The 24866-nt window shown below is 37.0% G+C and overlaps 1 protein-coding gene across 13 annotated transcripts in view; it reads right to left on the bottom strand.

The window, feature by feature from the left end:
* Positions 1 to 731: 731 nt before the first annotated feature.
* Positions 732 to 24866, bottom strand: part of LOC135683065 (uncharacterized) — a 28898-nt gene continuing 4763 nt past the window's right edge. Inside the window, exons 1-8 of one of the 13 annotated variants that reach the window (XM_089109445.1) lie at positions 19468 to 19584; positions 17805 to 19057; positions 16543 to 16833; positions 15881 to 16120; positions 5085 to 5387; positions 3819 to 4442; positions 2768 to 2965; positions 732 to 2190 (exon numbers count right to left, since the gene is read on the bottom strand). In XM_089109445.1, coding sequence (XP_088965571.1) covers positions 1943 to 2190; positions 2768 to 2965; positions 3819 to 4442; positions 5085 to 5387; positions 15881 to 16120; positions 16543 to 16833; positions 17805 to 17856 — 1956 coding nt within the window. In that variant the 5' untranslated portion in view covers positions 17857 to 19057; positions 19468 to 19584 and the 3' untranslated portion in view covers positions 732 to 1942. Of the gene's footprint in view, positions 2191 to 2767; positions 2966 to 3818; positions 4443 to 5084; positions 5388 to 7641; positions 7882 to 8592; positions 8764 to 8943; positions 9235 to 10237; positions 10434 to 11417; positions 11545 to 12555; positions 12781 to 12903; positions 13195 to 13625; positions 13829 to 14306; positions 14511 to 15880; positions 16121 to 16542; positions 16834 to 17804; positions 19058 to 19467; positions 19585 to 21923; positions 22164 to 22973; positions 23232 to 23403; positions 23808 to 23870; positions 24403 to 24866 lie in introns of those variants that run through there. The other 12 variants (XM_089109444.1, XM_065198206.2, XM_089109447.1 and 9 more) reach the window with 12 other exon arrangements.

Raw genomic sequence — 24866 nt, 5'->3', positions numbered from 1 at the left:
AAAAACGTAGCGAACGCTGATGCTGTGTGTAATGAAACTAAAAACTATTTCAATGCATGATGACGTTGCAAAGGATTTATTAGGTACTAAACCTCATTAGCAATGATAGGCTTAACATAGAAGTTTTAATGAATACTTACTCTTATGAATGTACCTTAACCAGTATCCCATGTAAGTTTATTTATCCAACTAATAATAGTCTTAGAATTTGAAATAGTAGTCTTTAAAATGCAAAAAGACAAGAACCCAATTGCTCTTTTTAGCCGTACGTTCATTGTATCTGCTAATTAGTTCCGTATGTTATATTAAATTTTATCTAACTTGTATAATTTTGCATTTTATGTAGTGGAATTTTTAAATCATATGAAACTGAAACGGAAGGAACAGAAACTTCCACGAATACTTGCTCTTATGTAATGTACCATAACAAAGGATGAAAATATAATTGTGTTTATTAGTATAATGTTAGTGGATACTTTTTGTGAAGGTGCTTGTAATAATACAAAAGTAAAAAAGAAAAGAAGTGTGATTTTTGAATCATCAATGAGGTTTGCAGTATAACTACAAAGGAGGTCGTGTTATACTTAAAAAGGACGTGTGAAGTGAAATGGTCAGTGTAGTAATTTTTGTTGAGAGTCTTTAACTGTATTTCTTAAAATTAACTTGCCAATTTAGTTTAGAACTTTTAAGCCCATTGCAGCAAAAAGGCATTACAAAAGACAAAGGCTGCATAATGTAAAATATTATATAATTGACTTACAGTCATACAATTATTGATTAAAACTCAATACAGATGAATTTAATTATTTGCTTAGTACACAAATTAATAACTAGGTTACATGAAATATACTATTTAGTATTTATATAGTATTATTCATTGTATACATTTAGTAAAGGAATATCATTTTTAATTGGCTTTGAAAAAAATAAACATTTAGTTAACTAAAGCTTTTCGTCTGACACTCTCCAGAGTTTAAAACGTCAGAACATAACAGAACTTAAGAATAGGCAAGCGGCACTGATTGGTCAACCTATACAATCATGTGCTCGTGTTTCTGATTGGCCTATTTCGATCCACAACTGGGTATATATATTTCTTAGCGTAGAGTTTTCGATCTATGTTCTGACGTTTTAAACTCTGAAGAGGGTCAGACGAAAAGCTTTAGTTTATTAAATGTTTGCTTTTTTCAAAGCCATTTACAAGTTTTGTACCACCAAAAGATTGTTTGAATATCCTTTTTCAAAGTTCAAGAGGAAATCCCAGAGTTAGCCACTAGGGTAATTCACCTAGTCTTTTCTATAAATTTGGTTTTTTCTACACGATATATAAAAAGGATAAAGGGGGCATCTTAACAACCCCTTTTGCTCCAAATGTTCTCAACCAACGGCCGCTCTGATAACACAACCCTTCCAAGGGTACAGTCTGCTTACTTTCTGGGATTTAGAAAGTCTTTCCGGCGATGGTTAAAAGGGCAACGGTTGAATAAAGTTAACGGTAGAATAAAAGCAATTTTCCAGGGCTTGCTTTAAAGATTTGGATAGAAGAAAATTGAAAGCATGCTCACACATGCTAAGGGCTGTTTATGGGCCTAAAACTTTAAAATTTTAAAATCGCAATATTTTGAAAATGTTTGATTAATACCATACAATCAATTACTCCTTTTACCCGTTAAGTACAAAAACCGTAATTTCACTTCATAACAATTAAGAATTAGCAATATCATCTATCAGCCATTATGCTATTACTCTCTGCGTATAATTTAGTTGCGAAACATATTAGCAACGAGCATATTTGGAATAAAAAACTTCTTGCTGTTTTCTCAACTACAAATACGACTTATAACCTTCATGTTAATTTTCTGTGCTAGGAGAACTAGAAATTGAATCAGAACCTGTAAAGAGGACTTTGTTGAAGGTCTCCGCCTTTCGTTGCCCACAACAATTACTGCTTGTGATGTCCCCTATGTTTGATGGCTCTTTCAAATTTCCGTTTGAAATGCTTCACTTTGGCAATGTGATGTTTCTTAACGAGACTACTTGAGCAGCAGGATAGGGGGCAAGAGGTAGGGTTGCAATCGTAACCGCAAGTCATAGGGCATCCTCCAGTCGCCTGGGCAACAGGAGCAGCCTGAACTACCGGTGGTACAGCTTGAGCCACCTGTGGCACTGTTTGAACGACTTGTGGGCTCGCTAGAAAAAATTTCAAGAATGGTTTTGATTACAATTAATTACTTGATTCCATTAAGTAAGAACATGTTACAGAAAAATGACAGATCTACTCGAAAAGTCTAGCGTATGAATTTATGAAGAAGCCTCTATGTAGAAATATCTACTAAACTGCCAGATACTTTGACTCGAAGCTAAAGAATTTTGATAATCTACTTTTCTGATGAAAATACTAAAATCACGAAAAAATAATATGAACCTTTCAATAAATGATACGACGGGCCATTTTCATTAGGGCTTGTTTATTCAAATTTAAATAGGTACACTGATTTTGATACTCAGCTAAAAAGAAATAATCATCAACAGAAAACCAGATGATATTACCAAAACGACATATTTCATGTATTCTCCCTCTTTCCTTAGTTTCTGACCCTCTAACACCCCAAATTCAACGACCTTTGATCAAATAATATTTTCAATAATAATATAATATAGTAAGCAGCAAGGTTTCTTTGAATATTGGAGCAAATATGGAATATTGAGGAAAATATAGTGCTCAAAAAAGCAAGCGATTGATAATACTGGAAAACCGCCAGCTTACCTTGGACTGTTCCAGCTGGTTGACAGGGGGCTGCTGCTTCACAAGACTGACTTTGCTGCAAAGGTGTGCAACTTGGCGCATTAACTTTGCATGGCCGGACGCGAATTTGGTGTCCGGCTCCACACTGGGCACTGCACGAGCTCCAGTCACTCCAAGGCTCGTATTTTTCTACGACGACCTCAGTTTCTGGTTTATTGTCTAAGAGAAAAATCAACGCTTTATCATATGAGTATTCAATATATTAATGGCACACATGACGAGCATTGATAAAAATATCGATTAATTAGTTGTCATATATAGCAAGAAGGAGCTGAAACACTGGAATTAGGCCAGGGTAAGCTTTTTGGCAAATATGACATCAAGAAAACTTTATTCACTATCCGTCTTCACTATGTTCGCCCATTTCAGGGCTGGTACCATAATGATCTCGAATATGCTTCCATGTCAAATAAAATGGACAAAAAATTCTTACATATCAAATATAACGGACCAAAAACATGTCGCCTCAAAGATAACTTTTTGTATTGGCTAGATTCTTTCTTTACTGTGTTTTAGAATCACTAGCGAGTTTATTCAAGTAGGTTTTCAGACACTACTTTACTGACCTGTCACATGTGTGAACTTAACTAAACACTGACAGGAATCGGCTAGATTTATACAGATGCAATATGAGATCTTATGTAGCTGTTACTATTTCTAAGAATCATCTAAGAAGATAGCATAATCGAAGTGGTTTTCGTTTAACGTCAGTCAGTGTTTGGACTGGAAGCAAAATATCAAAAATTACAAAAGTATTGCTGTAGATAAATCAGTGGGTAAGTGTTTTTCTATTTGTGCAATGGTTTTCTTTAATTCTTGCAAAACTATTTTAAAAGGGCATCAAGCTTAACATTTACAACTTTCACTGGCCCGGATGCAAGTAAAATTTGCCACCTAATCTTTAAAACGCACGTGCAACATATAAAAGGTCTTTGAAAGTCGGCTTATATCAAATGGCTAAAAACTTGTTCACGAGATCTCTGATACATATAGTTAGAGAAAGCCATCTCACCAGTTTTAACTTTGTCTGTAACCGAACCACCCGATGTACCACCCGATGTACCAACTGATGTGCCACCTGATGTGCCACCAGCACCACCGGTATTAGTACCCGCGGCAGACCCTGCTGTAGCACCTGCAACTGATCCGGCAGCAGTTGTGGCATCACTAAGCGCTGAGGCATCAGCTGCTGGTGGTATGACGGGTTTAACTCCTTGGAGTCCGTTGATTGTGGCCAGTTGTGAAAGCAGCAAGCTATTGTGTTGAGACTGCAACAGCTGCATGATTGCTGTCGAGTTACCGAGTTCTGTCAAGTCGGTGTTCCCATGAAGAGCTTGGAAAATAGCTGATTCTTGACTTGCAGTTAGAGGACCGTGGACAAGAGAGAGTAGCTTGATAAGAGCGCGGAATAAATCGTGGTGTGTGCCTAACCCGAATAGCTCTTTCTGCTTTTGGTACTTGAATATCCAGGAGACATCTAAGTCGAACTCAGCAGTGTTGTTGTTGTACATAGCACGTACATAAAATGGAGGAACATGTAAATGGCCAAGAAACCATTCTGGTTGGCTGTACGGGCTGACAAAATAACGATTTTTCTTGTTTATGTATGGTGTAGCCTTGAATGTAGCAGAGGCATCTGAAATTTACCCAAAAGAGAAATTGAAAGAATCCCATATCTATTTAAACATGTTATATATGTACTAAAATACTCTGAAAAATGGTGAACATATACCAGATTATGTTATGATTGTTATGATTATGTTAGTATAAGGAGGTTATGATATTTCAAGTGAAATTTCTTCTTTTTGCAAAAAGGAAATGATGAAACCTAGAAGAGGTAGCTAGCAATGGTTGTTTATCAATTATAACCGGATGTTAACGACGATTTCAAGAACTTATTTAAAGTTTTAACATTCAGATTTTAAACTAGCTCATTCAATCATTGCAGAAAGGTACAATTCTAGTTAAGCATGAATTCTCAAAACGGAAAGCTTCACATGGGACTGACAGCCCTGGACTCTGATAGCAATACTCAGATTATCTACAAGAAAATTTGCTTTCAACTTGCAGTGGGGTCTCTTAGGTTTGGAACATATACTGCAGTAAATTTTTCCTGCAGAATTTCTACAACTATAGAAAATTACATTTCTTGGAAATTATATAAAGTGTTTCTGATAAAAAATGAGGATGAGAGAGCAAAAGTAGAAGGCAACTTAAGACAAATATTGTCAAAAGAGGGCAAATTATTAAAGAAAAAGGCAAACACGTAGGCTCATACAGAAATCTTGGTTCCTTTTCAGTGCTTCAAGATAGATGTCCCTGCCAATTCTTTGAAGGTAAAACATGGGATACTTTGCTGATTCAAATGAATATGTTCCTTCAACGCCGTTCAGCCCGGGAGATTTGATGATGAACTGATCAGGTGGCATTCCAACTCTAACCTTTTGAAATAAATCAGCCTTGAGACCAAGAGTTGGGCGAATTCCAGGGGGGCCAGGGATGAAAAGTTTGACGAAGTTGCCTTTCCCGCCATCGCCCTTGCCCCCGCTCCCAGGAAGACCGCCAGCACCACCACCACCTGCTGACAAAATTGAAAAATCTCAGTAAAAAGAAACAAAAATTGACAATTCAGTTGATAGTCGAGACATAAATGATGGCATTCTGCGATTAATTTTTGCTGTTAAAAAAATCATAATCCTTAAAACTTTATTTTTGGTGACAGGATCAATATCCCAAAAATCAGGAACGCTTTGTTTTGAAGACAGGCCAAAATTGAGGTACTAAATAGCTCGATTGAAAAATGTCAAAAAGAAAATCTGAAACAATTTCTAAGACAATTCAAGTAGTTGAAATGCATATTTGAATATGAAATAACTTTTGCAAATCAAACTACTGGGAATATACAGTAATATTGTTCACTTTTGATAGTTATTTGAGAAATGAAGAAAAGATGAGAGTACAGAACAAGTTCTTCCATATTTATCTAGCTACATGAATTATGGTAAACACTGCATATTAATGGATGAAGAAAAATTATCAGGGTTCGAATGCTGGAAAAATGAACAGGAGGGGGTCGTTAAGCGAAGCACTCAGTCACTTGCTGACCCATAAACATAAAAGGACTCCCAACGGGTGCGAACATCCTGATGATTTCTCGTAGTTAGTTTCTACTCGTAGTTAGATTCTCTCGCATGTTATTTTTGGCGCGTAAGCTCACGGCGTGCGATTCAATGACGTATGATTTTATGACGTGAGATTTTTGGCGCGCAAATTTATAGCGCGCTCAATTTTCTGCGCACGATTCTATCCACCCAAGCCGTTAATCAATAATATCTATATTTCTAGACTTGATACAACTTCATTGCTATCCAGGATTTTTCCTAAAATTAAAAATGAAAGTATAGAAAATGAACTGTAAAAAGAAAATACATGTATAGAAAGTAAATTTTTACATTTGGTCAAGCATATGGATTAAGTTTATCGAAAAATTTCGTGGAGGAATCTGGAAGGCAAGTTACATGAAAATATCGAAAACTACCTTTTTTAAAATATATTTTGGCACAACGGGAGTAGTTTATATTCGGTTGTTTCTTCTTGTCAGCAAATATTGACATGTTGATGTGACACTATCTTAAACATTTTTAAAGCTAACGGAATTCTAAATAAAGGCCGTGAAAATAGGCCTCCATAAACGTAAGAAATTGGAAATGACTATGAAACAGACTTGACTTGTGGTACTTATCAGGTAGTAACGCTGGGTTCAACAGCTACAGTATTAGATACATCTACTTTACATTTACAGTTACAACTTGAAACCATCAAACAATCAAAGTTGTAGGTTTTTGTCTAGAGATACTATACACTGGTAAACAGTAATAACTTTTATTGCCACACCAAAAAAAGACTGCGAGACTACAAAAAAGGCATTTGACCTTGGAAGAAAATCCAGAGCAGATACCATCCAGTGCACAAAACCTCATATATCATGACAGTTTCCTGACAAATTGGGCAAAATTTGTTTACTTCACGTTAAATAGATAGACACTATAGAAATACATAAAACAAAGTGATGCAATGATAAACTTATAAAGATGAGCGGACTAACGGACGTGCGGAAGTGCGGACTAGCGGCCCAACGGATGAACAGGAAAGCATAAGCGGTTAATTATTACACAGAAAATTGTCACTATGGCTGGAGCCTGCTCCGTTTCTTCACCTTTAAGCATTCCGTCAGAGCTGTGTTCTGTAGTTATTGCGAACTTTTGCAGTCTGATGATTTTGTGTCAGCAGTCTTCAGAACAATGATTGAAAAAGTGATGTTTCAAGTTTTATAGCTGTTGTAGTTCATTAAGTTAACAAGATTGAATACGTTATCAAAAGAAAGCATGGCACTTCTTCAAGAGAATGTTCAGCCAAGAAGATTTGCATTTTCTTGACTATTAAGCAATCATAGAGAAGCAGAAGAAATTAAAAGCAAGTCGGTATTCAGATCATCTGTAAGACTCAATTCCGAAACAGAGGCTAGATCAGGGCCCGCGCCACGAATTTGAAAGTGAGGAGAAGGGGCCAAGGCTAAAAATATAGGGAGCCAAGGCTTCTTACCCCTTTTATTGCAGCTTTAAAACTTCTTGCTTCGCAAAAAGTGCGGTACTGCGGAACCTGTAGATACGCTGACGATGCAAGTTATTCGGATTGTTAAAAAGCATTTTTGTAGGTTCTCCTCACATACAAGCAAAAGACCGAAAGTGTGAAGAAAGAATCAGACTGAACGAGAGTGAATGGCTTTGTCTTCGTGCCATTTGCAATTCAGATTCGACTTTACATATGATGCATACCATTAGCTTTGTTGCCAGCCCCCGTCTGTGGCTTGCCTTTCACCTCGTCGTCTTTGATGTCAATCATATCGTAAGAGCATCGGTCCGCAAAATACTTCGAGTCATCATCAATCCCTGTGTAAAGCTGGCCACCTTTGGATATTGCTATATTGCAAATAAAGTTGTAATATCTACCAGCGACTTGGAATACATAACTGTGAGTGGAAACCTTGAAATGTTGAATAAATGTCGCTGATTTTCCTAGAAGAAAAAAGATGAATGTTAGCCTGTTAGAAGTATGGACCGCAGCTTGAAACAGCGAAGTTGTCAAATTGGCAAAACTAGTACAACTTTAAACAAGAAGAACACTTCCTTTACTATCGTGACATATAGTCGCTCTTTCTAAGGAATGGCAGCCAGGGAAAGGGACTATCACACTATCATCATCAGGTACCATCTTCTATCAGAAGGTTGGCTGGCTACCATGATCCTCCAACTATCCCAAAATCTGAGTTTTGGTTTGTTGTCATGGTCATAGATAAAACTATAGGCCTTTCTAAAGGATCACAGCTGGGGGGAGGGAAAATCATATTATAACCCTTTTAAAGGGATCACAGCTTGGGAGGGGAATCGTACCTTAGCCTTTTCTACGGGACCATGACTTGGGGGGAAATGCATTTCTCAAAAACCTGATGTGGAATTAAATTATTCAAGAAGATGGCAATACAACAAAAATCCAATTCCCATATGGAGGCCCTGAATTGAAAGGTACCTAGGTACGGCTTAGGTTATTTTTACGCTATATAAGAGGGTATAAGGTAACTCAATTCTTACTTAATGCCAGTCAAAACTTACTATCTGCTTTTGAGTTGGAATTAATAGTGTCCAACATAATCAGCTTTTTGCCATTCTTACGCTATATAGGAGCGTATAAGGTAACTCAATTCTTACTTAATGCCAGTCAAAACTTACTATCTGCTTTTGAGTTGGAGTTGATAGTATCCAACATAATCAGCTTTTTGCCATTCTTACGCTATATAGGAGCGTATAAGGTAACTCAATTCTTACTTAATGCCAGTCAAAACTTACTATCTGCTTTTGAGTTGGAGTTGATAGTATCCAACATAATCAGCTTTTTGCCATTCTTACGCTATATAGGAGCGTATAAGGTAACTCAATTCTTACTTAATGCCAGTCAAAACTTACTATCTGCTTTTGAGTTGGAGTTGATAGTATCCAACATAATCAGCTTTTTGCCATTCTTACGCTATATAGGAGCGTATAAGGTAACTCAATTCTTACTTAATGCCAGTCAAAACTTACTATCTGCTTTTGAGTTGGAGTTAATAGTATCCAACATAATCAGCTTTTTGCCATTCTTAATGCGCTCCACCATGTAGTAGCCTGGGAATTTTACAGATTCAAACGAGATTGCATTATCTCGAAAAATCGGGTAGATGTCATTTTCTCCTACGGCAGTTTCCTTTAATTTGAATATATGGTCACCATCATGCTTTTTAGTGATAGCGCAACCATCCCGAGGCCTGCATGTTATCGCAGATCCACTTGTTGGGTTTTCTGGATCGACTAACTTAACCAGCTTGTCTCCGCAAACTAGAAAAAACACGAACAAGAAAAACATAGTCTCTAGTAAAATTTTGAAATTTTTGAACACAAAGGAGTTATTTTACTTACCCAGTCATAGCAACGTTTAAAAGGTGCATGTTGCCCATATATATTCTTCATCTCATCTATTACTATTTACACTTTTTTCTAATAAGTAACCAAGCTTTAATTAGCACAGTTTCTTAATTTTTATTAATGATTTAAATGTTAAGAATTTCTTCAAGGTTTCTTTATTACCAAATCCTAAGCAGTTACTTTTAGAAACCAAAAAGTTCAACACGAGATAACACTAAAAAGACCATCTGACACAATAAGCTCGTCTTCCCACTAATTAAACAGAAACTAGATCGAAAAGAATCATTTCCAATAAGATTCTTTAACTAAAATCTTAAATGATAAACAAAGATTAATCTGTTTCTGCTTCCCAATTCTGAGTTGGCGCCATCTATTCTGAAGCTCTCTATCCACAGACATTTGCCAAAAATGGACCTCAGATTTCAATTTATTTTGAAAAAGGCCTAAACTGAAAAATCAGTGTTGTTATGACTGTTCATTTAAGAGATACAACTTTTTATTTAATATTAATATATTTTTAAAGATTTAACTGGAATTTGCTACTGCAGTGAAAGCATTTCTAAATTTTGAAAACGGCGTAATTCGTGACCTGTGTTTCCAAACAACATGAAATTTTTGACACATATTAATTTTAGCATGAAATTCAAATTCTATTCTCCTTTTTTGGCAAATACGAATATAAAAAATGACAACGCTAGCTTAGAACTTGAATAACACCGTTATTTTTTGTCAATTAAAGAATCAAGAATCAGCGGTGATGATTGTTATCTTCAGGTAACCGCAAGACTTAAAAACAAACAAACATTCACCTGCTCAAACATATATTTAGCTGGAATACGTTCAAAATATTTAAAAACAAAAAATCATTACAAAACAATTTTTCGCGTTACAAAAAAATCAAATACGTAGAACTTACCAGCGTTTCGCAGTATGAAAAGCACAAAACAAAGACTAGATATCCACTGCATCCTAAAAGTAAAAGCATGTAAGCTATAGGTATTTTTCGTTAATTTAAGTACAGAGCGAAATACTTTGTTTGGGGAGATGAAGGCAAACCGGGGGCTCCATTTCAAGAATTTCACTACGAATTGAATTGGAAAACGAATTTGAAATGATTTGCTATCAAGAAGGATCACCCCCCTTTGCGGGCATGATAGTAAAACAACCAACCGTGTAAACTCATTGTATGGGTTACAGGGCAACAAGTACAATACGATTTCACAGGTGATAGGGACACCAGTTTGGCTATTATCGAGAAACACTTCTTTTAATTAAGTCTAATAGAGCAAGTAAACATACAAATTTACAGCTACTGCATTTGCTGCTAGCTCTGAAATACAACTAGCAAGATGAAACTCAGGACTTATGAAAAAAGGGCATCGTTTTGTTGGAAAATGATGCAAGAACAGAACATTCTACAAAACCAAAATGTAGCTACAAGGGATGCTCGTTAGAGGCTTCTATCATGGAGGTCTGCGTGCTAGTAACCCGGTAAGTCCGCAACATACTTTAAATTTAGCCATTTGTTTTTCCCAATTTAAACCTTTGGTTAAGAATACTGAATTGAACATTGGAGCAATGTTACAAACCAGGCTTTCCATTTTCTCTAATCATTATGAAAAGGTAAAATACATGCCCTTCTAAAAACGCAAGTTAAAGAAAAATGCTTAGAGTTTGTTTTAGAATGTTTTAGATTGCTTTAGTTTGTTTTAGATTGTTTTAGATTGTTTTTGAAAAGTACTCATCCTTCCTCTGGGCAATACCATAAAGATATGAATACTTCATCAGAATCATAATGGAAACTTGGTGAGACATGGATGTGGCATCTAAGCTGCTTTTTAAATGACTGCTTTCTCACGGTTGTTGATCGTGTGACTGTAACATTTTCTGGACGTTGGCATGACCATACTGGGTTTGGGTGGGTAAATGCCACTTATTAGAAAAAACGTGAACTATCAAGGTTTCTTTACCGGTGATTCCAAGCATGCTTTAGAGGAATATTTTCTTAACCAAAGAAAAATGCATACCCTCAAAAACTGTCCTGGGGATGTCGCCCAGCCCAAGGTGATTAATATACATTACTGGATAAAACTTACCCTCAGTGAAGAAATGTCCTGGAGAATCTGCAACCAGGTTGAGCTCAAATTGATCCACCAGGTTAAGCTCAAATTGATTTACATTTTTTCTATAGACCAAGACACTGAGAATAACCATCTTGTGACATTCATTTTCTCTGTTCAGCTTTTCGGAAGGTTTTCAAAAACTTGCGCCACGTGTGATTTTTAACAATTCATTCGCACGGCGCACGAGTCGAGCAGATTCGCAATAACGTAGGTTTACCTAATACGTCAAAGATGGTTCACTGAGAAGATGATCCGCCACAATCTTATCGAAGATGAATGTTTAAAAAGAGATATCACTCAAGCCATCGTGTGAGTTTCTTGATAACAAAATTGTTTGTTATGATGAGAATGCTTGCAAGATCAATGATGATTGAAAGCGTCATGAAAGTGAAGATACATGCCATCATTAGCTGATCGATTTAAAAAGAGGAACTCTTTGCTTGTGAAACATTGCTGAGACTGAAGCCGCTGAGAGCAGTGCATACAACTGATTAATGCAGTCACAATTGAACGAGAAGAAGGCGACTAGAAGACAAAGAAAAGTGTGGCTGTTTTGGTGACCGATGATTGCGTGGTATTCTCAATGATGATCTTGAAAACTACATATTCATTATTCGTCAAAACACAAGTGGTGTATCACACACCAATCATGATTTCCTATTTCGAGAATTCCTTCAATTTTACACCACCATCACAGATCAATAAAAACAGGGATCCTAGTGATTGGCATGCTGTTCTCAAGAAGGAATTCTGAAATGGAAGATGGTGACCAGAAAATCAATGCTATAAAAGAAGACAGTACCCCCAGTAGAACCCAAAGTCATTTATACAAAAGCTTTTTCCTATAAGTTATACAAGACCCCAAGAAGACTCTAAGTTACACAAAGTTATAATAGAGGGCTCCTCGAAAATCGGCATTGCTGCAGGGCTACCGTCTTTAAACATGTGAAATGAAATAAAGAAATAATTCAGGAGTTGCGACTAAAATTAGACAGCAGTCACAAAGTGCAAGATTCCACGGACTAGAGGGTATCCACGAGTAAGCAGAGAAATCATATATCAACTAATATTGAAATATACTTTCTCCGCAAGATATAGGACAAACCCTTACCCGGCCGATTCTTAATTTGCTGTTTGGCTTTGTCTTCTGGAATCCCCAAAATCTCAAAAGAGCAGCGGTCAGCAAAATAACGTGTATCGTCGTCTATGCCCGTGTAAATTTTGCCTCCTTTTGAAAGAGGCTCATTGCAAATGAAGTTGTAGTAACGGCCTGCCACTTGAAATACATAGCTGTTTGTTCGAACTTTGTAGTGACGGATGAACGTGGCTGCTTTTCCTTTAAAGATAACAAACAAAAGTTTAACGTAATATGAAATAACAAGAGGAATAAGTAGCAAGAATGAAGAAAAGTAAAAAAATCAGAATCGGACAAGCAGCATAAAAAATGGCAAAATCTTACTGTGTGCTTTCGAACTTTTGTCAACAACATCCAACATGATCATATTCTTTCCATTCTTGATGCGTTCCACCATATAGTAACCCGGAAATTTTAATGAACGCAAAGATATTGCATTGTTCCTTAAAATAGGCAAAACATCATTTTCTCCTACAGCTGTTTCTTCCACGGCGAAGATTTGATCTCCACTGACATCTTTCGTGAGTCGACACTCTTTGTTAGGCAAACAGGCAATCACGTAACCACTATCGGGATCTTTAGGATCTCCAAGTTGCACATACTTATCTTCACAACCTAAAAAGGAGTGCCATATGAATAAGCGTCGATTCTGTTTGATAATCTTCACAATGGTAACTAAACAGCAGGCCAAGAAGAGGACTGCAATGGCCGTATCAGGTAAAGCAAAATGATGCTTATAAAAACATTTCTGGCTTAAAATAACAAAAATCAGTTCCAGTTAAGGTGATTTTTGGTTAATTTTGCAATGTTGCCTTAATGCATCAAGTTTAAACTGTTTATGAATAAAACAAAAATTAACTATTTATTTATAGCAATGTCTTCGAAGATGAAACTAGCATTTCAGTTTTGCAGCCTCTTCGGTGAGCGAAAAAAGGCATTTAAGAAAAACTAAGGCCTATCCAATGGATTTTCATATGGTGGTAAGCAAGCATCAAAGGACTTTAAAAAGTAAGCAGAACCTTTATAGCAGTTAAATGTCTTCTTACCTATTTGTTGAATAACAATCAACAACACTATGAAACTCTTTATCCAATACATATCAGAAGTCAATAAACTTTCATACCAACTACCAAACAAATTGCTTGTCTGCCTGTTTCAGCTTATCTTGATACCAACACACGAAAATGACGGGGGATCTGGATTATGATATCATCGGGTATCTTAACTAGTTTCTACCAATCTGAGCATCATAAATTATAGCAGGACCCCCGTCAGATAAAGCAGATCTGGCATACGAAAGAGCATCAGACCGTGTACACATGTAAAAAGCTGGCATCAACCGTGTAGTGAAAAGATAAATGATACCGGTACTGCAGTTTTTACAAGTTACATACTGCTTGACCTTTGAGTTTGTTGCATGTTTCAAAGTGTGTACGCGACGTAGAACTGTATACGCACTTAAACAGTTCTTCCAGGTTGCATTGGTATTGCAACATTGGTATTGCAACAGAGATAATCAACTTACATCGAACAACTCATATCTAAGGTAAGTACACAGATTAATAAATGATTGATATGCCTAGAAATGTAAAATATTATACAAGTAAACTGAAAAACGTGTGTTCTGTAAACATGGTTGGTCGAAATTTTTAAATAGATGGATGGCTGGCTCATATCAATGAAATGAGTTATATATTACAAATAAAGTAATACAACGCATGCTGTACCTGATAAGGGTGAATCATGATGCAGAGCGGTAACCAGGCATTCAAGATAGCAGCAACATGTCATACCTTTAAGAAGGGGAAAATCCTTTACACGAAGGAAGTGTATTGTAACATAACTAACTAAACTATGTCATAGCACATTTCCTTAATTAAGCAGTTTCGAATCTTTGAAGATCTCATAACAATTTATTTATCCTTATTGTGAAAATCATCTTTTCTTGATTAAATAAAGTGTTTTTGAAAGAAGTTGATTTTTAATAGCAATATTAGTGAGAGAAAATAAAACAAAACACAACGTACCTGTGAAGAAAATGGCCCGATGTGTACGGAAAAGTCAGCCAAACTCATTTTGACGTTGCAATGTGATGATGCAAATAGTGATTCTGGAACTCTATCGACTGGAACCCAAGTGTGTAGGAGCACACTATGGCGCAAAAACAGCTTTTCCGCGCAAGGTGCAAGGATGGTTTTTATGCGGTAACTCGCCAAGGAACATTTTGCATTGCACCTTTAATGGAGCTTCTGTCAGTCAACATTAGCCAATCACTAAGCGTGTGAGTGGTAAAACGTTAGCATTGCACCTTTAATGGAACTACTGTCAATCAAAATTAGCCAATCACCAAGTGTGTGAGTAGTAAAACGCTCGCTGATTGGCCAATTGTTGATTGACAAATGGTTTTATCTACTTTAGCATCAGAATCTGTCGATTGCCTTTAGGGCGTAGAGAGGGACGTTGGGGTCAAGTTTAAAACGGAGAGAATATCATCAAGGATGTACGATTGTGAAAAAACTCACTTTCACAAGCAGGGAATAGAAGTTGCATATTTGAGTGTGAAAGGATTCATTTTTCGATTTTGTTACGGTCGAAATAAATTTTGAGTTTTTGTGGAAATTGAAGAAGAAGTAGAAAAGAAATATAAATTCAAGTGTTATCATTGTGTAAACCCTCCCCGCGCCACACATTGATAAACTAATAAAGATGAGCAAACTAACGGACGTGCGGAAGAGCGGACTAGCGGCCCAACGGATGAACAGGAAAGTATGAGCGGTTAATTATTACACAGAAAATGGTCACTATGGCTGGAGCCTGCTCCGTTTCTTCACCTTTGAGAATTTCGTCAGAGCTGTGCTCCGTAGTTATTGCGAACTTTGCAGTCTGATCATTTTGTAGTCAGCAAACACCAGAATTATGATTGAAAAAGTGATGGTTCAAGTTTTACAGCTGATGTAGTTCACTAAGTTGACAGAATTGAATACGTTATCAAAAGAAAGCATGACACTCCTTCAAGAGAATGTTCAGCCAAGAAGACTTGCATTTTCTTGACTATTAAGAAATCATAGAGAAGCAGAAGAAATTAGAAGCAAGTCGGTATTCAGATCAACTGTTAGACACAAAGGCTAGATCAGGGCCCGCGCCACGAATTTGAAAGTGGGGAGAGGGGGCCAAGGCTAAAAATATAGGGGGCCAAGGCTTCTTACCCCTTTTATTGCAGCTTTAAAACTACTTGCTTTGCAAAATGACTTTGTCTTCGTGCCATTTGCAATTCAGTTTTGACTTTACATATGATGCATACCATTAGCTTTGTCGCCAGCCCCCGTCTGTGGCTGGCCTTTCACCTCGTCTTCTTTGATGTCAATCATATCGTAAGAGCATAGGTCCGCAAAAGACTTTGAGTCATCATCAATCCCTGTGTAAAGATGGCCACCTTGGGACTTTGCTACATTACAAATAAAGTTGTAATATCTACCAGCGACTTGGAACACATAACTGTCAGTGGAAACCTTGGAATGTTTAATAAATGTCGCTGATTTTCCTAAAAGAAAAAAGATGAATGTTAGCCTGTTAGAAGTATGGACCGCAGCTTGAAACAGCGAAGTTGTCAAATTGGCAAAACTAGTACAACTTTAAACAAGAAGAGCACTTCCTTTACTATCGTGACATATTGTCGCTCTTTCTAACGGATGGCAGCTAGGAGGGGGGGGGGGGGGGGGATCGCAGCTTGGGAGGGGAATCGTACCTTAGCCTTTTCTGCGGGACCGTGACTTGGGGGAAATGCATTTCTCAAAAACCTGACCTGGAACTTAATTTTTCAAAAAGGTGGCAATACAACAAAAATCCAATTCCCATATGGAGGCCCTGAATTGAAAGGTACCTAAGTACAGCTTAGGTTATTCTTACGCTATATAGGAGCGTATAAGGTAACTCAATTCTTACTTAATGCCAGTCAAAACTTACTATCTGCTTTTGAGTTGGAGTTGATAGTATCCAACATAATCAGCTTTTTGCCATTCTTAATGCGCTCCACCATGTAGTAGCCTGGGAATTTTACAGATTCAAATGAGATTGCATTATCTCGTAGAATCGGGTAGACGTCATTTTCTCCTACGGCAGTTTCCTTTAATTTGAATATATGGTCACCATCATGCTTTTTAGTGATAGCGCAACCATCCTGAGGCCTGCATGTTATCGCAGATCCACTTGTTGGGTTTTCTGGATCGACTAACTTAACAAGCTTGTCTCCGCAAACTAGAAAAAACACATAAATGAAAAACATAGTTTCTAGTACAATTTTTAAATTTTAGGAACACAAAGGAGTTATTTTGCTCACCCAGTCATAGCAACGTTTAAAAGGCGCATGTTACCCATATATACCGTAATGCCTCGAACAAGAGAGCCCTCCTCGAATAAGCGCCCACCCTAGAGCCAAAGTTATTGAATAAACGCCCCCTCGAATAAGCGCCCACCCCTCGAATAAGCGCCCATCCTTCAACCTTCAGAAATGGGCGCTCATTTGAATTTCCAACGAAAACATAATTGGAAAACAATTCAACACGAAAGATTTATGATGAGCACAATTTGCATCCAAATCTACTTTTTAAATAAGCGCCCCCTCGATTAAGCGCCTCCCTCGAATAAGCGCCTACACTGGAGGCTCAAAAAACTAAATAAGCGCCCGGGCGCTTATTCGAGGCATTACGGTATTCTTCATCTCATCTATTACTATTTACACTTTTTTCTAATAAGTAACCAAGCTTTAATTAGCACAGTTTCTTAACTTTTGTTTATGATTTAAATGTTAAGAATTTCTTCAAGGTTTCTTTATTACCAAATCCTAAGGAGTTACTTTTAGAAACCCAAAAATTCAACACTGAAAAGACCATCCGACACAATAAGCTCGCCTTCCTACTCATTAAACAGAAACTAGATCGAAAAGAATCATTTCCAATAAGATTCTTTAACTACAATTTTAAATGATTAACAAAGATTAATCTGTTTCTGCTTCCCAATTCTGAGTTGGAATACGAATATAAAAAATGACAACGCTACTTAGAACTTGAAAAACATAACACCGTTCTTTTTTGTCAATTAAAGAAACAAGAATCAATGAATCAGCGGTGATGATTGTTATCTTCAGGTAACCGCAAGACTTAAAAATATACAAACATTCACCTGCTCCAACATATATTTAGCTGGAATACATTCAAAATGGAACTTACCAGCGTTTCGCAGTATGAAAAGCACAAAACAAAGACTAGATATCCAGTGCATCCCAAAAGTAATGGCATGTAAGCTATAGGTATTTTTCGTAAATTTAAGTAGAGAGCGAAATACTTTGTTTGGGGAGACGAAGGCAACTGGGGGCTTAATTTCAAGGATATCACTACAAATTGAAATGGAAAACAAATATGATATGATTTGCTATAAATCAGGATCATTCCCATCGCGGGCGTGATAGTAAAGCAACCGACCGTGTAAACATATTGTATAGTTTACAGGGCAACAAGAACAATATGATTTCGCAGGTGATAGGGACACCAGTTTGGCTATTATCGAGAAACACCTCTTCTTATTAAGTCTAATAGAGCAAATAAACAAACAAATTTACAGCTACTGCATTTGCTGCTAGCTCTGCTACCATGCATGCTTTAGAGAGATACTTTCTCAACCAAAGAAAAGAGCATACACTCAAAAAACTGTCCTGGGGACGTCGTCCAGCCTAAAGTTATTAAAATACATAACAGAATAGAAACTTACCTTCAGTGAAGAAATGTCCTGGAGAATCTGTAAATACCATCAGGTTGAGCCTAAATTGAATCACGTTTTTCCATAGACCAAGACATTGAGGATAACCATATTGTGACATTCATTTTCTTTGTTCAGCTTTTCGGAAGGATTTCAATTCAATCGCACGGCGCACAAGTCGAGCAGATTCGCAATAACGTAGGTTTACCTAATACGTCAAAGATGGTTCACTGAGAAGATGATCCGCCACAACCATATAGAAAATGAATGTTTAAAAAGAGATATCACTCAAGCCATCGTGTGAGTTTCTTGATAACAAAATGGTCTGATAAGATGAGAATGCTTGCAAGATCAATGCTGATTAAAAGCGTCATGAAGATACAGGCCATCTTTAGCTGGTCGATTAGAAAAGAAGAACTCTTTGCTTGAAAAACATTGATGATACTGAAGCTGCTGAGATCAGTACAGTACATAATCATAGTCCTTTCATTCTTGATGCGTTCCACCATATAGTAACCCGGAAATTTTAATGAACGCAAAGATATTGCATTGTTCCTTAAAATAGGCAAAACATCATTTTCTCCTACGGCCGTTTCTTCCACGGCGAAGATTTGATCTCCACTGACATCTTTCGTGAGTCGACACTCTTTGTTAGGCAAACAGGCAATCACGTAACCACTATCGGGATCTTTAGGATCTCCAAGTTGCACATACTTATCTTCACAACCTAAAAAAGAGTGCCATAGGAATAAGCGTCGATTCTGCTTGATAATTTTCATAAAAGGAAACTAAACAGCTGGCTGGCCTAGAAGACGACTGCAATGGACGTATCAGATAAAATAAATTGATGCTCATAAAAAACGTCTGGCTTAAAATAGTAAAAATCCGTTTTAGTTATGGTGATTTTCGCTACTTTTGCAATGTTTATGAATGAAACAAAAACTAACTACTTATTTCAAAAAAATTTCTTCGAAGTTGAAACAAGCATTTCGGTTATGGAGTCTCTTTGGTGAGCGAAAAAAAACCATTCAAAAAAGAACTAAGGCCTATCCAATGAATTTTCATATGGTGGTAAGCAAGCATCAAAGCACTTTAAAAAGTAAGCAGAATCTTTATAGCAGTTAAATATCTTCTTACCTATTTGTTGAATAAGAATCAACAACACTATGAAACTCTTTATCCAATACATATCAGAAGTCAATAAACTTTCATACCAACTACCAAACAAATTGCTTGTCTGCCTGTTTCAGCTTATCTTGTTACCAACACACGAAAATGACGGGGGATCTGGATTATGATATCATCGGGTATCTTAACTAGTTTCAACTAATCTGAGGCTCATAAATAATAGCAGGACCCCCGTCAGATAAAGCAGATCTGGCATACGAAAGAGCATCATCCGTGTACACATGTAAAAGGCTGGGATCAACCGTGTATTGAAAAGATAATTGATACCGGTACTGCAGTTTTTACAAGTTACATACTGCTTGACCTTTGAGTTTGTTGCATGTTTCAAAGTGTGTACGCGACGTAAAACTGTATACGCACTTAAACAGTTCTTCCAGGTTGCATTGGTATTGCAACAGAGGTAATCAACTTACATCGATCAACTCATATCTAAGGTAAGTACACAGATAAATAAATGATTGATATGCCTAGAAATGTAAAATATTATACAAGTAAACTGAAAAACGTGTGTTCTGTAAACATGGTTGGTCGAAATTTTTAAATAGATGGATGGCTGGCTCATATCAATGAACTGAGTTATATATTACGAATAAAGTAATACAATGCATGCTGTACCTGATAAGGGTGAATCATGATGCAGAGCGATAACCAGGCATTCAAGATAGCAGCAACATGTCATACCTTTAAAAAGGGGAAAATCCTTTACATGAAGGAAGTGTATTGTAACATAACTAACTAAACTATGTCATAGCACATTTCCTTAATTAAGCAGTTTCGAATCTTTGAAGATCTCATAACAATTTATTTATCCTTTTTGTGAAAATCATCTTTTCTTGATTAAATAAAGTGTTTTTGGAAGAAGTTGATTTTTAATAGCAATATTAGTGAGAGAAAATAAAACAAAACACAACGTACCTGTGAAGAAAATGGCCCGATGTGTACGGAAAAGTCAACCAAACTGATTTTGACGTTGCAATGTGATGGTGCAAATAGTGATTCTGGAACTCTGTCGACTGGAACCTAAGTGTGTAGGAGCACTCTATGGCGCAAAAACAGCTTATCCGCGCAAGTTGCAGGGGTGGTTTTTATGCGGTTGTGTAACTCGCCAAGCAACATTTTGCGTTGTTTGTGGTAATAGCATTGCACCTACTACTACTGTCAATCAAAATTAGCCAATCACCAAGTGTGTGAGTAGTAAAACGCTCGCTGATTGGCCAATTGTTGATTGACAAATGGTTTTATCTACTTTAGCATCAGAATCTGTCGATTGCCTTTAGGGCGTAGAGAGGGACGTTGGGGTCAGGTTTAAAACGGACAGAATATCATCAAAGATGAACGATCGTGAAAAAACTCGCTTTCACAAGCAGGGAATAGAAACAGCACTATAATACACAATATTTTTTGCCTTAAGCTTCAGAAGGAGGATCGTCACGATAAAAAAGAAGAAATATGTTTTGTATGAAGAAAAAAAGGAATTACAGACAGATAACAAAGAAGCAGTTAAAAAGAGGTGGATATATGAAAAGTACTATGAATGTGAAAAATAGAAGTTAGACCTTAATTGATAAAGGAATGCTTGAACGAAAGGTCACAATGACAAATGAGTAGAAGAGGTCCAATAATTGAGCATTGTGGGAAAGCAAAGCACTCTGCTGGCTTCAGCCTCGGTTTGCAAACGGAAAAATAACAGAGATACTACCTGTGGGAGTGGTAAATAATTTCTGGTGGCGTACAGTGATCGTACAGTGAGCTATGAATATGATAAATTTGCCGATGAAAAGTCAGGAGGATATTACCAGAAAATAAAATATGCTTTTCTATTATCTTACGCTGGCTATGCGATTTGTAACACCGTGCGTTTATATCTTAGCCGCGATATGCGATTCATGTTGTGGAAAATGCTCTTTGAGATGCGTCTTCTTACGAAGAACCAGATACCAAAGAAGCTTCAACAAACAACAATCAATTTCCACATATCAGAGTGTTTCGCGGAGCTAACACTTCTTCGTAAGGGACGCAGGGATTACGTATATACGCAAAAACTACCGTTTGCCAGTCTTTTGCGGGGAGCACGATGCTGTGTAGACAGAAATGTACACTTTTGGTGTGAAACACAGGATGGCTCTAAGATGCTACGGTAGGTCGGTGTAATGAGGACATGAACCTAATAGACAGCTGTTTTGCCTGCTGCGATAGTTTCCATGTCCAAATCCCTGGTGGCGATTTACGCAAAGCTCAGGGTAGCAACTTGAAACAATCCTGTTTGTCACACCAGAGCGTGAATGGAGATCTTCATTTTTAACAAAAGAGACCCAGCGGTATCTCAAATTAAGACAAAAATTTAGCCCAACTTGACATTTTTTGATATTTTTGCTTGAATCTCGAGCAACTTTTAGACTTGTTACCTGCTGGGGCTGATTTTCCTGCTTCTTTTCCAAGCCTTTCCTTTGCCTTCTTGTCATCCAGTTCTTCAAAATCAAAGGAACAGCGGTCGGCAAAAAATTTTGTGTTGTCGTCTGTTTTGATTTCCATGTACCACGGCTTGTCTTTGCCGTTGCACATGAATTCATACTCATGACCTTCAAGTAGGTATATATATGCATTTGTTCGCACTTTATGGTTTTCCCGGAATGTTGCTCTTTGTTCTGCAAAAAGATTAAATCCTAAAGATGTGTCTTTAAAATTAACAGGAAATTTTTCTCTAAAAATATTTTGAAGCAATCAAGTTAAATTTTACTTTCATAAAACACGAGAAAGAATCTTCAAGGTGTTATTGGCACAGAAAATCGGTTCATTGCAAGCTAGGTTCCTTGATTTATTTCTTGTTAGAGCTTGATACTTTGTGAATACAGCGTACCCTCTATTTCAATTTCTATAACCTGGCTTTTGATACGGGTAAAAATTTGATACGGGTTCTATTCGACTATAAATAACAGTCTCTCAAACTGTTTCAAGTGCAGGGGAAATGCCAAAAATAGAGATAGTCAAGGGGGCCATCACCCGCCTTTTTAAGTACGATTTTTTGCAAATTATAGATAATAAAAAGACCTTTGCTCTATACTCTCCCACTTCGAGGCTCAACTACACCCTCCCAATGAGGCCCATGAAGTGTCGCAAAGAACAAACAGAACAGTTGTAACTCAATAAGTAAAGCTTTACACTTCCTTCATGTATTCTTCAAACTGGAAAAGATTTATATTTTGCACTAATAAGACGTTTTAATTTATTTCGCTGTACTACTCTTTTCAAATAACCCTGGGTTGCTCTTCTAACCAACTAGCGTTCACTTTCTTATGCATAAAAGGCGGCATGAGGCTGGAAAAAACCGCAAATATCAAATTTGCAAAAGACATTAAAGGTAAAGGAAAAGCTTTGAACAACGTAGGATTTTGGTAAAGAGAGATAATTTTGTCGTACAAAGGGTAAAAAAACAAACAGACTAAAAGAAAACAAACTTGAGTCGGAGTCTGTAGGTTTTTCCAATGTAATTTCTTTCAAATCTTTTGATGCCATGGCATAATAGCCAGGGTATTTGAAAGATTCGATGTTAATTGCTTTTCTCGGGAATTCTGTTGTCCCAATCTTTGGCGGTAAGTGAATCTTCCACAGTTCATTTCCATCGAGCTTTTTATCGAGAAAAAGCCTGCTTCCGGGGCCAGTGGCTACGATGTTTAAACCTGAGCCCTTCGGATCAGTGAGAGTGCCAACATATTCTAAAATAGCATAAAATAGAATATCAGACAGCAACGGTGAAATGAAAACACATCAATCAAGTGTTGTGTTTGGTGAATCTTATCATATAGTTTAGAATAACAGTTTCAAATAACAAGCTATACAATTCATTAGCTTAAAGAATGAAAACAAAACAATTTTACAGCTACATACCTGTCGATGTAACAAAAGCACAGAGATTAAGTAACAGTATTAGTTCAGAAACCATTTTTAAAAATTATTTATCCAGTTCATACTACTAAAGATTAATGACCTTGAATATCTCGGCGAACAGCACGAGTTGTCGCTGAATCGCAGCACCTGTTTGAAGATTATTCACGCGAGCAGTGATTTCAAATGGCATTTTTTGATTGGCTGTGGGTCGTGGCTTATCTTCTTTACCTGGATACTAAAACTAACAATATTCGAATTTGTTTTTCTACAGGAATTTATCAGGAATAACAAAATATCCCAAATCACCTATATTTCGTCAAAAAGAATTTTTTTAGGCTAAGTTGGTTGCTAAAGGGTCGGTTTTTAATAATTACGTGGTCAGGGTAACAATAGACTATGCTTAAACATTGAAATTATCCAATCAACTAAAATTCGGTAATGTGTTGTATATACTAAAGATAATATACCAGTAGCATCAGTCTTGATCAGGCTTGTTTTCGTAATTAACTACAGCATTTGGCGTAATAAACTAACGCCCACTCTATCTGTCTTTCTTGCAGCCTTCTAATCTTTCTTAAAGACGGGTAAACAGTCATTCTTGCAGCTGATTCAAAGAGCAGTAAAAAGTCATCATCGCTCCTCATACAAATGAGTCAAAACGTTCCAATTTTCCTAAAATAAAAAAAACAACGCCTGTGTAGTATTTTTAATTTTTTCAATGCTGTGGTTGTCATATATGCTAACGGCATGTCATTAATTTCCCCATACAACTTTGAAAAGAGCAACCAACAAAGTAAAATTTACAGCACGTTACAGTTTATGCGTTAATGAACAACGTAAAACAGCTGTACCTACCGGTAAATAGTTCTTCGTAATACCAGCCACAAAAATAATCTTTAGCACCCGTTTTCACATAACTTCCATGTTGTTGCATCTGGTCACAAGTTGATGCCAAAATGCTCATAACCTCTCAACATTCAGTATTTTCTTTTCTTAGGAAATCAGAACAATGTTTGGAAGAGTAAATCTGAGTGTAGCTTCGTGTTGTAGCGTCGGCTCACGATAAAATCCACGCAATGGGTCGTCAGGGCAGTTTGGCGGAGCGTGGGAAATGTGACCATGCTGAGTAAGCTGATGGCACAAAAATGCAGGGGCATTACGCCATTTTTGAAGGGGAAACTAATAAGGTGTATGAAAAGGTCAATGCATTTGCAGGCTGACGCGCCGCTGCCAGGTCGGTAAAGCTACAGCTTTTAATGGTGCACCTGCAAATGGTCACGCCATATCTCGCACTAAGTAGTTATAACTTGTGAGTTAGAAGAGAAAGATTAGTAACAAAGGCTTCAAGATTCAAATAAGGATGACGCCAAATTGCTTAAAGAATTCGCAGAACGTAGCTATCCTGTAGTGTTTTTTGAAGACATGTTTCCAAAGACAAACATCTTAATTATGCCTCTGTTTCA

This window comes from Rhopilema esculentum, chromosome 7 (genome assembly GCF_057945365.1).
Source record: "Rhopilema esculentum isolate cy_ngs chromosome 7, ASM5794536v1, whole genome shotgun sequence".
NCBI classification, from domain to species: Eukaryota; Metazoa; Cnidaria; class Scyphozoa; order Rhizostomeae; family Rhizostomatidae; genus Rhopilema; species Rhopilema esculentum.
Note: the sequence above shows the minus strand (reverse complement) of the source record. Positions and strands in the feature narration are given on the sequence as shown.